General features: G+C 41.4%; 2 protein-coding genes across 3 annotated transcripts in view; one reads left to right on the top strand and one right to left on the bottom strand.

Annotated features, from left to right (window-relative positions):
* Positions 1-703: 703 nt before the first annotated feature.
* LOC124864964 lies at positions 704-7,513 on the top strand. The gene is made up of 7 exons (XM_047359910.1): positions 704-1,028; positions 2,397-2,438; positions 2,552-2,611; positions 2,704-2,778; positions 2,862-2,921; positions 4,029-4,076; positions 4,156-7,513. Exons 1-7 carry the CDS (start codon positions 804-806, stop codon positions 6,382-6,384), a joined length of 2,739 nt encoding a protein of 912 aa, XP_047215866.1. The 5' UTR covers positions 704-803; the 3' UTR covers positions 6,385-7,513.
* Positions 7,514-11,548: 4,035 nt separating this feature from the next.
* Positions 11,549-16,390, bottom strand: part of LOC124865006 — a 21,428-nt gene continuing 16,586 nt past the window's right edge. For both annotated transcript variants that reach the window (XM_047359991.1, XM_047359992.1), the window contains exons 9-10: positions 12,881-16,390; positions 11,549-12,779 (exon numbers count right to left, since the gene is read on the bottom strand). The exon at positions 12,881-16,390 is cut by the window's right edge and continues 802 nt beyond it. In XM_047359991.1, coding sequence (XP_047215947.1) covers positions 14,964-16,390 — 1,427 coding nt within the window. In that variant the 3' untranslated portion in view covers positions 11,549-12,779; positions 12,881-14,963. The remainder of the gene's footprint in view (positions 12,780-12,880) is intronic.

The raw sequence follows: 16,390 nt of genomic DNA, 5'->3' as shown, positions 1-16,390 counted from the left end.
GAAAAAGAGCTGCTAAAATCTCTGCAGACCCCACACACCCTGCACATAAACTGTTCAGAGTTTTATCTTCAGGCTGCGGCTACAGAGCACTGTTTACTAAAACCAGCCGCCACAGAGACAGTTTCTTCCCCCAGGCTGTTTCTCTGTTGAACATTTAATAGAGTACAGAACAACCTCATACTGAAGTTGCAAATCCACCTTTTTTATTTATATATGTGTATATTTGTATATTGTATATATGTATATTCTGTAATGCAAAAACAAAAACCAGAGAGCAAAGTGTACCGGAGTCAAATTCCTTGTTTGTATGTACGAACTTGGCAATAAAGCTGATTCTGATATTTATGTCTGATATTAAATTTTGTTTGATAATTGGAAACAATTACTGTAACAAAAACCAAAAACAGAGGAAATTTGTAAGGGGGAAAATATTTCATATCTGTTAATATCTGTGAGTTCTTCACAAGATTTTACATTTCATTTTAGATTTTCCGATTACATTTTTTGTGGATTTGTTAACACAGTTACTGCAATTATTTTATTACAAAATATGCATATATTATGCTGAATTGTTTTTTTAAATCGTTATATTTTTTGTTTAAAACGTATTTCCTGAAGGATTCGGTGGGGAAAAAATACACATTTTAATAAAAATCGTGGAAAAAGCAGATGTTCAATTCCTTTTCCGGTGTGCACCGGAAGTAGAAAAAACAACGGACTCGGGGCGCTTCCTTGTTAAGAAAAGTGAAATAATTTTTGGGCAGATTTTCATTTTATGATATTTTACTGAATATCAAGAAAAAATGCCTCGTAGAAACGAGATCCCAGAAGGGATCCGGTCGAAAGTTGTAGATATGCACAACGCCGGGATGGGATATAAACTGATTTCAAAGAGTTTGGAGATTCATCATTCCACAGTTAGGAAGATTATCCATAAATGGATACGGTTTAACACTGTGGCGACCCTTCCGCGGAGTGGGAGACCCACGAAGAAGCCTCCTAACAGGACACAGACAGCACAGCTAGAGGTGAGAGGGATGAAGGGAAAGCTGCAGCTTTCTATCCAACAAAGGGAATCAGTGAGCGGCTTAGAGATGCTCCGCACCTGGAGGGGCTCCAGGGTTTCCTCTCCCATGTTCGTTTCACTGTCATCCTACAGCGGGATGAGAGGGAATCGTTTCAACATCACTGTTTGCTTTGCTTTTTATTCGGAGATTTTTTTTTTTAAAGGCACATATTGAGTTTTACACCCAGGTCTCCAATTCTTTCTCATTTTTAAAAATTTGGTTTCAAAGCAGCCATATTTGTTGTTGTCATTTAAAGTGTTTTTTTTTTTTTTTTTTGAAGGTCTGTCAAAGCTTCTAAGGAACTTTCAAAGGTTTTCTCTCTCTGGTGCTTTCTACATTTTTTCCTAGATTATTTTAAAAATCAGCCTTCCTGGAAGGGGTGGCACCGGTGCACCGATTGCAGTTTTCTGGCCAATCTCTGATCACCGATCTTTAAAAAGCCTGACCTGCCGATTCCAACTTTTGCCGATACCAATTTTCTTTTTTTTAAACACTGTCTGGTGTTATAAAGTCACACTACATCTTCAATGTTCCAGTTTTATTTTATTGAGCAACATTGAACAATACCAGTGAAACAGTACAAACTTGTTTTAACTGCACACGAAGCATTGCTCTCAAATATAAATGAAAAGATTGGAGCATTGCAGTTCCTTTAGTCTTTCATTTTTCATTTCAAAAAGAAACAAAACTTGCACAATAGATTAGACAAGTGAATCGTCCAGCCGATTCATCGCTTCACCTGGTGAAGAACACTTATTGTAGCCACTTGTACCTGGAATCCCGTTGCTTTGGTTCTGATCCAAATCTTAAGAACATTTCGGAGGGATGGAGCATAAATGGATTATTAAATCAAGAGCTTTGCCTTTCAGCTCAGGGCCTTCTTCTGGCGCCATCTCCTGGTTTCATGCTAACATCACTGGTAAACAGGACATCTAGAACCCGGAAGTCTTCTGCTGAAGGCAGAGACTGTGACCGATGGGCAGCTCTGCTGATTGTACAACTTTTGTTTCTTAATTTGGATTTCTTTATGTCACCTAGGCTCCTGCTGTGTGCCTGGGAAAGTTCTGCTTGTTTCTAAATTGAGCCTTCCCTTTTAAACTGGTCATTCATTGTGAAAAAAATCAAATCATTATCATTATAGTTTCAATATTACAGAAATCACTGTTGATCCTCACCTGATTGAAATGGTCAAATTCAGAAGTACATTTATTAAAGCCATTGTCACTCGATGCAGCCATATGTCATATGAGATCAGAATAAAATGACTGGTTTTATTTGGATGAAATGATCATAAATCACTGTTATTCATAATGATCTCTTGTTTCTTAGGCTGATCATGCTGGACCAGCCAGAGATAAAGGAGGAGATAAAGTAGAGTTAAAACATTTATATTCCATGAATATTTAACTTCAGACCAACAGATATTTTTTAGAAATTTTAAATTTCTGCAGAAATTTCTGAGGGCATATTTTTCTCCTTTTCAGGTCGATTCTGAGTCAGCTGGACCAGCACATCTTATAAAGAAAGCTCCAGATAAGAAAATGGTAATATGTGTTCAGGCTGGGGTGAGATTGTTAAACTTTAGAGATTAAAAAAATAAAAGACAATTGTTCTGTTTTCCTTTTTTAAATTCTAGAGAGAGTTCAGCAGTGACTGTGAGGATGCCGACACTGCAGACTCCTCTCCTGATACTGATGAAGAAGATCCCATGGTGCAAGATTTTTTAGTAAACCTCTGGTACCGATAGAAACGTTGGAAAATTCTGATGATTATTAATTTTCTTCTGACTTTTAGCTCAGGGTCCTGTTTCCCACAACAACAAAGGATGCTAGAGAAGATGCAGACCACAAAAGGGTAAAATGTGATACTTTATGAGCACCCTCTACTCTTATTGGCATCCCTGCTGTAAATACTTTGTTCCTGTTTGTCAATATATTCTATAACCTTTCACTGGGTTGGATCATACAGAGGAGGGGGTCTTTGGCCATTCCTTTTTGCACAATCTCGCTAGATCCCCCAGAGTCCATGGGTCTCTCTTTTCTTTTAGAGATTTTCTGTAGAATTTGGAAGAAAGTTGGATTTTGTGTTGTGAATCATTTCTGTGCTGATTTTTCCATATTTTTTTAAACACCATCCTGCTTTAAAGACGCAATGTTGATCGACAGTTTTCTGCCATATTTTTATTTAAAATATCCTGGCATTTCATGCACTTCATGGTGCCGTGCGCTCTCTCAGGAAGAGGAACAGGCCCACAGCATCACAGATCTTCCACTTTAGTTAACATTGAATGTAAGGTGCTTTTGCCACACATTCATACTTCGTTTTTTTCGTGTTTGTTGCTTAAAAACGCAATCTTTGTCTCATCGGACCAAAGCGAATGGTTCATTTAAAGCTCCAGTAGTGTGTAGCACACTCCATTTTGTGATGCTAGGACAGGAATGTATTGTTCCTGGCATGGCTCCTGAACAGCTGGTTGTCATGTAAACAGCATCTGATGGTTGGTATGGAGATCTGGCAACTCCAAGAGGCAAATCCTCCTGCAGAGATCTAACAGTGAGCCTAGAAGCCTAACTTACTTGCCTTATTGTTCTTATTACTGTGTTCTTATTACTGCGGGTGCTGCATGAACGACCAAGTTCCTTGTCCAACCTTCTTTCACTGTAGGTACGAGAATGTTTAGGTAAGTACATATTTTCCTGTACCCATGGGCAAAAATGAATGAACTTGGGATTTTCTTTCAGTTATTCCAATAATTCTTGTGCAGTGTGAGATTATGCTGATGAATTTATTTTAAGGTTTTTCACATCTTTACCAGGAGTGTCCATAATTGTGGAAGATGCTATATTTAGAGCTTTTTAAAAAAAAAAAAAAGAAAATAAGATATTTTATTAAACTGTTTCTGTTTAATTCATCCCTCAAACTGCTTGCCTGTTTATGCCTCCATCTCTTCTATTTTCACAGCATAAAAATTCAGCTTCATGTGATGATCCCCCAGAAGAAGATCCAATGGTTTGTTTTCCCTTTGTTCCTTTTCTTTCGGTATCTTGACGTTTACCTTCTAATTTGCTGTCTGTAACATGTTACCCAGGAGCAGATATTTGACCCAAACTTTGACGGGGAGAAGAAGATATTTTCCGGTTCTTCAGTCAGTGTGAGGGCTCTCCTCCTCCTCCTCTTGGCCTTCATCCTGAAGCACGACTTGTCAAAAGCAGCCACCAAAGACCTCCTGGCGCTCCTCAACCTCGTGGTGCCTGGATGCATTCCCAGCTCTCTGCGGTTTTTAAAGAAACATTTGACTGATATTGACAAGACGACGGAGATCCACTTGTACTGTCCCAGGTGTGAAAACTACCTCGGTCTCGAGCCTGGGACTGAGTGCGGAGTGTGTCAGCAGCGGTTGAGCAAAAAAAGTCTGCTTGAAAAAGCCAACTACTTCCTCGTGATGCCGCTAGAGATCCAGCTGAGGAAAGTCCTCACACGCGTTCACTCAAAGCTGGGGAAGCATTTTACGAGGGGCGATTCGGTTTCTGATATTAACACCGGAGGTGAATATAAGCATGATGAGCAGGAGGGCAGCATTACACTTACCTTCACATGTGATAGCTCTCCTCTTCTCAAATCATCCAAGTTTTCAGTCTGGCCCATCCTGTGCACGATCAACGAACTTCCATACGTGGAGCGGTGTAAAAATGTTCTGCTGCACACGTTGTGGTTCGGTAAAGGAAAGCCACTGCTACAGTGTTTCTTTACGCCGTTCATTAACGAACTCCATAAACTGTCTAACGAGGGCTTCACTTGGGAAGATGAGAGCGGTTTAGAGCTGAACACCAGAGTGGCAGCGAAAATCTGCGTCTGCGATTCGATGGCGAGGTCAGCGGTGCAGAACTTTCAGCCGTTCAGTTCGGAGTTTGGCTGTGGGTTCTGCTACCACAAAGGTGAGCTGGTTCAGAAGGGCCGGGGTTACACCAGAGTGTATCCTGTTCAGATTGATGGGTGTGACCTGCGCCACATGGCTGAGACAGAGCAGCTGGCCACCTTAGTGATCGAAAATGGGTATCCGCAAGGTCAAATGGGTGTCAAAGGTCACAGTCCGCTGCTTCTCTTGCCTGCGTTTGACGTTATCAAAGGTTTTATCCCAGATTACATGCACTGTGTTTGTCTCGGGGTTGTTCCTGAGTTTGTCAACCGTTGGTTGGACCCCCTTTATGGCAGAAAGCGTTTCCACCTTCCACCTCAGAGTTTGAAGGACCTGGACAAAGCTTTGTGTGCCATCCAACCCCCAGATGAGATTAGACAAAGACCTCGGCGCCTCAGTGAGAGAATGCATTGGGAAGCATCTGAGTGGAGAGCGTTTGCTCTTCTCTACTCTCCTGTAATACTGTGTAAAGTTTTACCAAAGCTGTACTACAAACACTGGATGCTTCTTGTTTCATCACTTCATGTCCTCCTCTCCCAGTTTGCCACCCAGGAGGAGATCAGCTGTGCAGAGTTATGCCTCGTTCAGTTCGTCTCGCAGGTTCCTTCTCTTTATGGGCTCGAGCACTGCTCATTTAACTGCCATTTGCTGATGCATCTCACTGACTGTGCCCGTAACTGGGGTCTGCTGTGGGCCAACTCGGCCTTTGTCTTTCAGGACGTCCACAGCAGACTCCTGCAGATGTACTCCAGGACTCAGTCTGCGTCATCGCACATTTTTAAGCAGTTTGTTTCCTATGATGAGATCGTCAGTAAAGGAAGTGATGTGCTGAAGGATACTAGTGCAGAAATCGCTGAGCTCTTTTCTTCTATGACAAGCTGTGGTATACTTACCAAGTCATCCAACTACATCAGAGACGATGCGTTTACTTTGGGATGTGGCTCTCAGAGATCTCTAACTGTGAGAGAACTTGCTGCATTGCAGAGCAAAGATACATGGCCCATTACTGAATACGCGCGGTTTGTCTACAAAGACATGTTGGTCACCACTTTGGACTACAGCATCTCGTGCAAAAGGAACAACTCAGTCCTAGAAACGACCAGCGGCTTTGTTCTTGTGGAGTCCGTGGTTGTCGTAGAGAAGCGTTGCAGCTGTGAGAAATCACCCGGCTGCTCCTGCAGAGAACTGGTTGTTTTCTGTAGAAAACTGCTCCGAGCGAACTCCCAACCAACAATCCAGAACAAGCAGATCAGCAAAAACATTGCAGAGTTCCTTGTGAGAGTGAGGAGCTCGGATGAACTGTGCGCCCTGGCGTGTCCGGACATTGTTGCGAAATGTTTTTTGATAGAGCAGAAGGGTCGGCTGTATGTAATGAGAATGCCAGTGCTTGAGATATTATAAGTGTTCCTTTTCCTTGTCATGCAGTTTTTTGTGTTGCCACATTCACACAGCAGTGTTGAGTGAAAAACTTTATTTTCTGTGAGATGATTAAATATTTACTCAATTTAACATTCCTGCATTTTTAGCAGCGGTGGCTTATTCACATGGTGAGTTTAAGATGTTCTACCAGCGAAGGGTAACCATTCAGGCTTTGGCCTTTTTCCTGCCTCTGTTCCATTGTCCAATCAGTAGAAGGCACTAATTCCTGTAGTACCGCCCTGGTCTCCATGCTGCTCCCATTGGCCTTTTAAATAGAACTTCACAGAAATGGCATAAAAATTATGAATTTTATGGATTCTGGGAGGGCTCGTCCCTTTGTGCCTTCAACATACAACACAGATCTAGTAAGCACACTCAGTTGTATCACTGGAACAACATTTTCATTCAGTCATCTTAGTTGTGAAGAAAAATGAAACAACCAGGAGCAAAGACCAAATCTGAACAAGTTTCTATCAAAGGCATAATATTTAAGCAAGGTTTCTTGCTCAAATATTATGTGTGGAAAACCTGGCTGGCAGGCTGTGACCTTGCTCTCCCTGATGGTGATGAATCACCAACATGCACCACCTGCCTGAAAAGGTCAAGGAACATAAGTTGTCCTACAGACAGTTTCTGGAAGTCTTCAGTGTCTGATCCAGTAAGTGAAAGTTGAGATGAAAAGGGTAAACAGTGCACCATCACAACAGTAACGTTAAACTGGGCACCCAGTTTGAACAATGAGCTCAGCAAAAAAACTTTGCACAACTCATTGCGTGATCCGTGTAAGTAAACAGTGTTCCCCCATTTACACAGCAGTATGGTGTGATGATACATACAACTTCACCGCCCTGCAATTTTAGTTTCTATGAAATATCATGAAGCACATTTCTTAACAAGTGTTTACTGTTGCATGACTTAAACATGCGTTGTTATTGTGTTGTAGATGGTATGTATTAAAGCACATTTCACACCAGGGTCATAACGTTGATCCTGCAGCGATTTTACAGTTTTATGAAAATAATTTTGTCATAAGCAAATGTAGTTTTTCTATTCTGGTTTGATTCTGTTCTCATTTCTGTCATATAAAATCAGAACAACTTGCTTTACCGTCTGACTGCTTCTCGTGCCTTCCGTTTTGTATTTGATGACATTCACTTTTTTGACATGTAAATAAAAAAGCTTAATATCACGATAACACTAAGGTGTTTAGACACATTCTCAGGTACTGACTCAAATATAGCTTTTCAGTTAATAGTTTCTACACCGCAGGTACCAATGTGTTCCCAGTTTTATATCATTGTGTAAATGAAAATACAATTCTTATCTAAAACGTAAGACTGGGGAAACATTTCATGCTGTTGGATCACAACCAGTTCATAATTAGACATTCAGAATCAAAAACATCCAGGAATGTATAAAAAATAATTCATAAAAAACATAAAGGCGCTTTAAAGCAATACCAAAAAAGAATACAATACACAAAACAATAAAATACAAACTTGCTGGGTCAAAAACCATTAAAAAGGTGGGTTTTAAAAAGATGTAAAAACAGAACTGGCATGTCTAATAAGCGGCAGCAGGTTTCACATCTTAGGGGCTGCTTCTGCAAAAGTGCCCTGTCCCGTCTGAGCTTCGTCACCTTTTTGGTCCTGGATTAGCTGGCCAGCTGACCTGAGTGAGTGAGAAGGGGAAATAGAATGAGGGAAGACCATTTAAAGACTTAAAATCAAATAAAGAACTTTAAAATGAACTTTAAAGCAGACAGGCAGAAATGCAGGGAAGCTACAACAGGAATTGCGTGGGCTCCCGCTTTGAGTTCCAGTTAAAAGACGAGCGGCTGCATTTTGTACCAGCTGGAAAGGGACCCCAAGGGAGAAACCAAAATAAAGGGAATTACAGTAATCCAGCCGTTATGAAAGCATGGATAGCTGTCCCAAAATCCTGCATTGCAAGAATATATTAACCTTTGTCAGCTTAGTTGATAAAACCTTTCCAAACTTAAAACACCATACTAGAACCCACATTTCTGACAGCAAATTTAACAAATCTTCACATACGGTCAAGGTCTACACAGGTGGACTCATGGGCAACACCAAGATAAAAAACAATAACTTCTGTCTTCTCATAGTTAAGCTGAAGAAAGTTTAAAGCCATTCTGGCCTTTTTTTCATTTTCTAAAAGTGGAGCTCAGAGGCAGGAGATGCAGGGAGAAGAACACAGGTCCAAGAACAGGGCCCGGAGGGACAGAATGGGAGTAGACGATTTAAAACAGTCAAGATTAATACAGAAAGATCTGTTAGGTAAAACCTGAAGCAGTCCAGGCTGTGCCCTGAATACCGACACAGTCTTTAGCTAAAATAATGTCGATAAATTCAGTCCTTTATGGATGCAACTGCAGCCAAGAAACCGTAGAGATGCTCTTCTAGAACACAGATGTCTTCTACTCACCCACAGTGAAGGAGGTTCCATCAGGATCTGAGAGCTTTAGGTTGTGCAAAGGCATCAAGCAACTGCTGACTATGCGAGGATGTTGAAGCAGACATCCCTCTTGACTGAGGGTCCTTGTCTGTGCAGTGATCACTGGCCATCCAACACAACAACCATGTAGTTCATAGTGCTTGTCTGACAAATAATCTTTCCTCTTATTCCTGCATGTCCCCCACTTAAAATGTTTGTGGGGGAAAGCAAAAGAGGTGTACAAAAAAAGATGTCAGTTCAGACAGATGCCTTTCGTGAAGCAATCTTCACCACATGGAGCAACATTCCCACCGGCTTCTGAACTGATCAACAAAGGCATTGGAGCTACTCACCACTGAGGGCTTTTATTGATGCTTATTTTTGGACTTATTTTTTCAACTCTCGGTCAGCTGACCTACCCATTCAAATTAAAATGCAGTTTTCAGTCATTTGTATACTCTGTTTTGTACCTTGCACCTCTTCCTCTGGTGTGAATAAGTATTTCTAATTTTCCCCAGTCTTAAGATTCTGATCAGGAGTGTATTTCATATTCTTATGAATAAAACATCACAAAATGAATTATTTATCATAAAGCTTGATTTTCATGGAGCTACTTGACTTATCCTTGAGAAGCAATGGGAATATGGAATCCCTAAAGTATCTTGCGACAAATCAGGAGGATTGAATTTGATCTCTCATTTCTACTGCTGTATTTTATCACAAAATCTTACGTATCGGCTTAAATATGTACATACACCTCCAATAATATTTGGTAAATGTCCCTTATGCTTTTTTTTTTCTTTTTGTGAAAAAACTTCTGTCGCTGTTCTGGTTGAATATTTGAACGCTTATGCCAGAATTGTTTGGTGTTTATTATCAGCATAAACCACAAGGTTTCACTAGGATTGAAGTCAGAGCTTTGGAAAAATCATTCCAGAAGCTTAAACTTAGCCGGGTTTATCCATTCTAAAAACAGTTGTATTGTGTGTTTGGGGTCCTGGTCCTGTAGGAACACCCCACTGGTGGCAAAACAGTCCCACAGCATGATTCCATTACCACCATGCTTGACAGGTGATACAGGGATCTTGGGTTTAACACTGAGCAGTCACTCCCCACTTTATAAGAAACACCTGGTGAGTAGCATGTCGGACTTCCTTTATTCTTTGTGACACACATTTACCAAGGCATCAGAACTGTTCACAGGGATTTTGGTCCATGGTGACATGATGGCACCACACAGATGTATCTGCAATACATTCATGATGCAAATCTCCTGTGCACCACATCCCAAAGATGCTCTATGACTGTGTCAGGAAAACAGTGAACTCATTGTCATGTTCAAGAAAGTGCTGAGATTGAGTTTTTTGACAAGGTGGATTATCCTGCTGGCAGCAGCCAAGAGAACACTGGTGTTTAAACAATGCTCAACAGGTAGGGGGGGAAAGCATGTCAAGAATATGCCCCCATACCTTTGCACCACTTCCACAAATCATCTTCTCCACATCTTGATGCCATAATTCATTGAGTTGCTGCTATTGATTGGCCGATTCCCTATTTGTATTGATTATCAAATAGTTATACCCAATAAAGAGGCTGGGGAGTGTTTGAAAAGATTGTAGAATATGCAGATGTTCCAAAACGCATCCAAAAGACTTTCCAATCTTGTTTATATAGAAACTAGCAACTGCTTGCTGTAATTAAACACATTAAATAGCTCAACACAACATTGCAAAACCAGCACAAAATGCTACTTTTACTGATTGCTGTCTCAAAATTATTCAACCCCTTGATGACAAGCATGTTTAGTAATTAGTAGAGCGCCCTTCTGCTGTTTTGGCTTATTGCAAACATGGCACCTCCAGTTCACTAATAGTGAAAACCTGCCTTTTTCAAAACCCACCAGAGATTTTCAGTGAAGTTCAAGTCAGGTGAATATGGTGGCACCTCGACTCTCCCAGGCCTTCTTCTGAAAACAAGCTTTGGTGGACTTTAAAGAATGCTTTGGATCATTTTCTTGACTAATGAAGTCCAATCTGTAGCTTCCTCACACAGCATGAAATTCCTTCGTAGGATTTCCTGTTGCTTAAATCCATCTTCCCTCCAGCTGGTGTCCAGTGCCAGACAAAACAACGCAGCCCCAGAGCATCACTGAGCCTACGCCATGCTTCACTGTAGGTAGGGTGTTCTTTTCTTATCACTTTTTATTGACTTATTGCTCCAAACATCTTTGAATTACTCAGAGTTGTGAGAGACATTTTGGAAGATTTGTTGTGCATTTGGGTCAGTGTAGTCATGGGTTTTTGCCCACCTACCTCTTCAGGTATCCGATGGCAGCTGGTCATAGCTTTCTCTTTCTGCTCTTTCTTTAACTTTAAAGTTCTGAACCACGCTTCCAGCTGCATCTCTTAGAACATTAAGAGCTTTTTTAATATGTTTGTGCTTTTCCTCGTTTGTCTGAAACTCTTCTCTGAACCTTTTGGACAGTTCTCTTGATTCAACCACATGCAATGAAGTGTTACGGTCAACACTCCAGGTATTTGAGGTGTTCCATCTCAAGCTCACCTGATGCATCTAATACAGCCCTTGACTGGTTGCATCAGGTGTGCCTGAGACCACAATGGATTTGCCAATTGTGCTCCTGTAAGCACATTTTAGACTGCAGTAAAATTTAGTGCACAATTTGGACAAATCCGTGTAATAATAGTTTTATTTAAGTAGTTAAAGTGTTGTGTAATTTGTTTATTGCAAACAACCAACCACTTTAAAGTCTAGTGATGTGGAATGAACTTCAGTCCAACTGTTTTACTAGATTACCTTTAAATTATAAGGATAAAATCAGATTTTAAACAATATATTTACAGTTCTTAATTGAAAACCTTGTAAACATCCTTAAATTCAAATAAAAGGTCACATTAAAGTCCACACATTTTTCACAATACAACACAAAGCCCCCAGAAATGCAAAATATATTTTTGAAAAAAGTGGTATGAACCACCTCAAAGTTTGATATTTAACAATTAACCACCACATGGCATTTTACTGTAACACGATCAACCCTGGGGAATCTCAGATAGCTTAATACTGTCAGTGATTGTTTTTTTTTTTTTTTAAACATATAAAACAACAAAAACAGAAGAATAAGATGCTTCCAGGTCAAAACAAGACTGAAATGAAAGAAATAAGCACAACTAAATTCAGACAGTTTTCATTATAAAGGCTAACAGTGTAAGCAATTATAATTATAAAAAGGGTCAGCAAATATTTGTAAAAATAAAAATTAAAAAATCACAGATTACATGAACAGAAAAACATATGGCCTTAAAAACAGCATCTGACTGACAAAATACAATAAAAACAAAGAGACTGTGAAACATGGTAGGATGACATATTTTACAATCTTTTTTACAAATTCTTAAAGAAAAGGAAAACTTAAACATGCGCCACGAAGATACTTACATGGATACATACATGTGGTACAGTATTCATTTAACACTTGTGGGAGAACGAGTGTCTCTCCTTCAAAGCAGCAAGGTGATCAATTCCTGTCTAGTTAAAGTCAAACATGTTTCTAAAGACTGAAAGCATGGTCTGTTGCACTTCAAGGGAACATCTTAATTCTTTCTATTGTTGAAGCCTCTCAGCCTTGGCTGCAGTCATGGGAGCAGTTAATGACGATGTTCAACATCTCAGAACATTTTTCTTCTGGAGACTGTTTCTGTGGAATCTGAGACAAAGCAGCACCTCCTAAATGAATGTCCTGAACGTTTCTGTTCAAACAAGGCTGCTTGTGGTCGGAGAAGGAGAGGCTTTCTTTGGCATCAACCTGAATTGTGTTGTTGATCTCTTTAAAAAGCCCGTTTCCTTTCTCCTAATCCCCACCTTGGTCTTCAGGTTCCAGCTGTGGCTGTTGTGAGGAGTACCTGAGGGAAGACCAACACAAAAACAGCATTACTTCATGCATTTATTTTAAAAAAGCAGTATTGACATAAAAAAGAACAGAAGCAATACAACTTGATCTTACCGTATTGACTCCAGACTACACGAGAAGTTCTGGAGGGTTTGTTGAATGAAGACTTCATCAGTGTCCTCCTGCAGATGCCGGAGCAGCATGCCGATAAGAGGCGTGATTTTGTGAAACAGCTGGAGAAAAAAACTGGAGGGCATCATCCTCACAAAGCCAGGCGTCCAGTGGTCATCCAGTGGGTGAGATCCCTTTCTGCAAGGATTTCATTAGAAATGCTGGTAGGCTGGGATGATTGGGTAAAAAGAAACTAGCCATTCCTCAGGTCAGAAAACAAATCTCTTAATGTTGTTATGTGGGAAGTGGCATTCTGCCAAACCCCTAACCCAAATTAGTTGCTGTGTCTTGCAGTAAATACAAGTGGTACTTTTGAAAAGCTCATTGACCTTTACCTGCACACCTGCCTGCTCTCCTCTTATCACTCTTTCTCCACCATAGACATGAGCGAGGTGTCTCTCTTGTCACCGTTGGGTGTTCAGTTGTTCAAAAAGCATTCTGATAATTAATCAAATGCTGCATTATAAATCCTTCCTGTGCCTTCTGATTTTCTGGAAATGGGTCAACGAGGTCCAATTTACCAACCCTCCACCGAGTTTTGGTTCTGTCCTCCCAGTAGGACATGGGACACAATCCAGATGTATCCTAATCAAAACTGGAGCAAAGATCTTCACAAAGTTCCCTGAAGGTAGCAGAGCTGGTCACTCCAACCATAAGGCAGAGACCGGCCACTCTGTGGAGAAAATTTACTTCAACCACTTGTATGTTGATCTTGTTCCTTCAGTCGTGATCCGTATCTCATGACCATACCAGAAGGCTGAGAGGTAGATAGTTAGATCAGTAAATTGGGAGCACTGCTTTTCATCCCAGCTCGTTCTTTACTACAACAGACTGGATCAGTACCTCCATTACAGCAGATAATGCTCCTGTCTGTCCGTCCCTCTTTTGTTCCATCCTGTCATTACTTGTAAACATCAACATGCTTGAACTTCTCTACTTAACGCAGAGACTTCCATCATCTACTAGTTGAGAATTATGGCCTCAGCTGATTTCACACTTTGCTGAAAGCTGCTCCGCTGTATGCTGAAGGTCAAACTCTCAGACTTCAGAGTCTATATTTCTCAGCACAAACACGATCTTGGCGGTCTCATTAGCTCGGGTGGCTACAAACCAACCTCCTCCATTTAAAGTCCCCTGTAGGTCGCTAGAATCCACTCCTAGCAGCTTGATGTGCCCTGAAAAACTCTCGCCGTTTTTATGAGCTCATCAAACACCTCCAGGGTTGTTTGGATCACGCAATGAGTTGTGCAAAGTTTTTTTGCTGAGCTCATTGTTCAAACTGGGTGCCCAGTTTAACGTTACTGTTGTGATGGTGCACTGTTTACCCTTTTCATCTCAACTTTCACTTACTGGATCAGACACTGAAGACTTCCAGAAACTGTCTGTAGGACAACTTATGTTCCTTGACCTTTTCAGGCAGGTGGTGCATGTTGGTGATTCATCGCCATCAGGGAGAGCAAGGTCACAGCCTGCCAGCCAGGTTTTCCACACATAATATTTGAGCAAGAAACCTTGCTTAAATATTATGCCTTTGATAGAAACTTGTTCAGATTTGGTCTTTGCTCCTGGTTGTTTCATTTTTCTTCACAACTAAGATGACTGAATGAAAATGTTGTTCCAGTGATACAACTGAGTGTGCTTACTAGATCTGTGTTGTATGTTGAAGGCACAAAGGGACGAGCCCTCCCAGAATCCATAAAATTCATAATTTTTATGCCATTTCTGTGAAGTTCTATTTAAAAGGCCAATGGGAGCAGCATGGAGACCAGGGCGGTACTACAGGAATTAGTGCCTTCTACTGATTGGACAATGGAACAGAGGCAGGAAAAAGGCCAAAGCCTGAATGGTTACCCTTTGCTGGTAGAACATCTTAAACTCACCATGTGAATAAGCCACCGCTGCTAAAAATGCAGGATGGTTAAATTGAGTAAATATTTAATCATCTCACAGAAAATAAAGTTTTTCACTCAACACTGCTGTGTGAATGTGGCAACACAAAAAACTGCATGACAAGGAAAAGGAACACTTATAATATCTCAAGCACTGGCATTCTCATTACATACAGCCGACCCTTCTGCTCTATCAAAAAACATTTCGCAACAATGTCCGGACACGCCAGGGCGCACAGTTCATCCGAGCTCCTCACTCTCACAAGGAACTCTGCAATGTTTTTGCTGATCTGCTTGTTCTGGATTGTTGGTTGGGAGTTCGCTCGGAGCAGTTTTCTACAGAAAACAACCAGTTCTCTGCAGGAGCAGCCGGGTGATTTCTCACAGCTGCAACGCTTCTCTACGACAACCACGGACTCCACAAGAACAAAGCCGCTGGTCGTTTCTAGGACTGAGTTGTTCCTTTTGCATGAGATGCTGTAGTCCAAAGTGGTGACCAACATGTCTTTGTAGACAAACCGCGCGTATTCAGTAATGGGCCATGTATCTTTGCTCTGCAATGCAGCAAGTTCTCTCACAGTTAGAGATCTCTGAGAGCCACATCCCAAAGTAAACACATCGTCTCTGATGTAGTTGGATGACTTGGTAAGTATACCACAGCTTGTCATAGAAGAAAAGAGCTCAGCGATTTCTGCACTAGTATCCTTCAGCACATCACTTCCTTTACTGACGATCTCATCATAGGAAACAAACTGCTTAAAAATGTGCGATGACGCAGACTGAGTCCTGGAGTACATCTGCAGGAGTCTGCTGTGGACGTCCTGAAAGACAAAGGCCGAGTTGGCCCATAGCAGACCCCAGTTACGGGCACAGTCAGTGAGATGCATCAGCAAATGGCAGTTAAATGAGCAGTGCTCGAGCCCGTAAAGAGAAGGAACCTGCGAGACGAACTGAACGAGGCATAACTCTGCACAGCTGATCTCCTCCTGGGTGGCAAACTGGGAGAGGAGGACATGAAGTGATGAAACAAGAAGCATCCAGTGTTTGTAGTACAGCTTTGGTAAAACTTTACACAGTATTACAGGAGAGTAGAGAAGAGCAAACGCTCTCCACTCAGATGCTTCCCAATGCATTCTCTCACTGAGGCGCCGAGGTCTTTGTCTAATCTCATCTGGGGGTTGGATGGCACACAAAGCTTTGTCCAGGTCCTTCAAACTCTGAGGTGGAAGGTGGAAACGCTTTCTGCCATAAAGGGGGTCCAACCAACGGTTGACAAACTCAGGAACAACCCCGAGACAAACACAGTGCATGTAATCTGGGATAAAACCTTTGATAACGTCAAACGCAGGCAAGAGAAGCAGCGGACTGTGACCTTTGACACCCATTTGACCTTGCGGATACCCATTTTCGATCACTAAGGTGGCCAGCTGCTCTGTCTCAGCCATGTGGCGCAGGTCACACCCATCAATCTGAACAGGATACACTCTGGTGTAACCCCGGCCCTTCTGAACCAGCTCACCTTTGTGGTAGCAGAACCCACAGCCAAACTCCGAACTGAACGGCT

The sequence above is a fragment of the Girardinichthys multiradiatus genome, chromosome Y, assembly GCF_021462225.1.
Source record: "Girardinichthys multiradiatus isolate DD_20200921_A chromosome Y, DD_fGirMul_XY1, whole genome shotgun sequence".
NCBI classification, from domain to species: domain Eukaryota; kingdom Metazoa; phylum Chordata; class Actinopteri; order Cyprinodontiformes; family Goodeidae; genus Girardinichthys; species Girardinichthys multiradiatus.
This window is presented reverse-complemented; position numbering and strand designations above follow the sequence as displayed.

What these genes read in the sequence shown, in the direction of transcription:
- LOC124864964 (XM_047359910.1), top strand. Translation starts at nt 804, where the DNA reads ATGCCTCGTAGAAACGAGATCCCAGAAGGGATCCGGTCGAAAGTTGTA. An exon ending in CTGATGAAGAAGATCCCATG is followed by an intron (nt 2,779 to 2,861) that starts GTGCAAGATTTT and finishes TCTGACTTTTAG; the next exon opens with CTCAGGGTCCTGTTTCCCAC. An exon ending in CCCCAGAAGAAGATCCAATG is followed by an intron (nt 4,077 to 4,155) that starts GTTTGTTTTCCC and finishes CATGTTACCCAG; the next exon opens with GAGCAGATATTTGACCCAAA.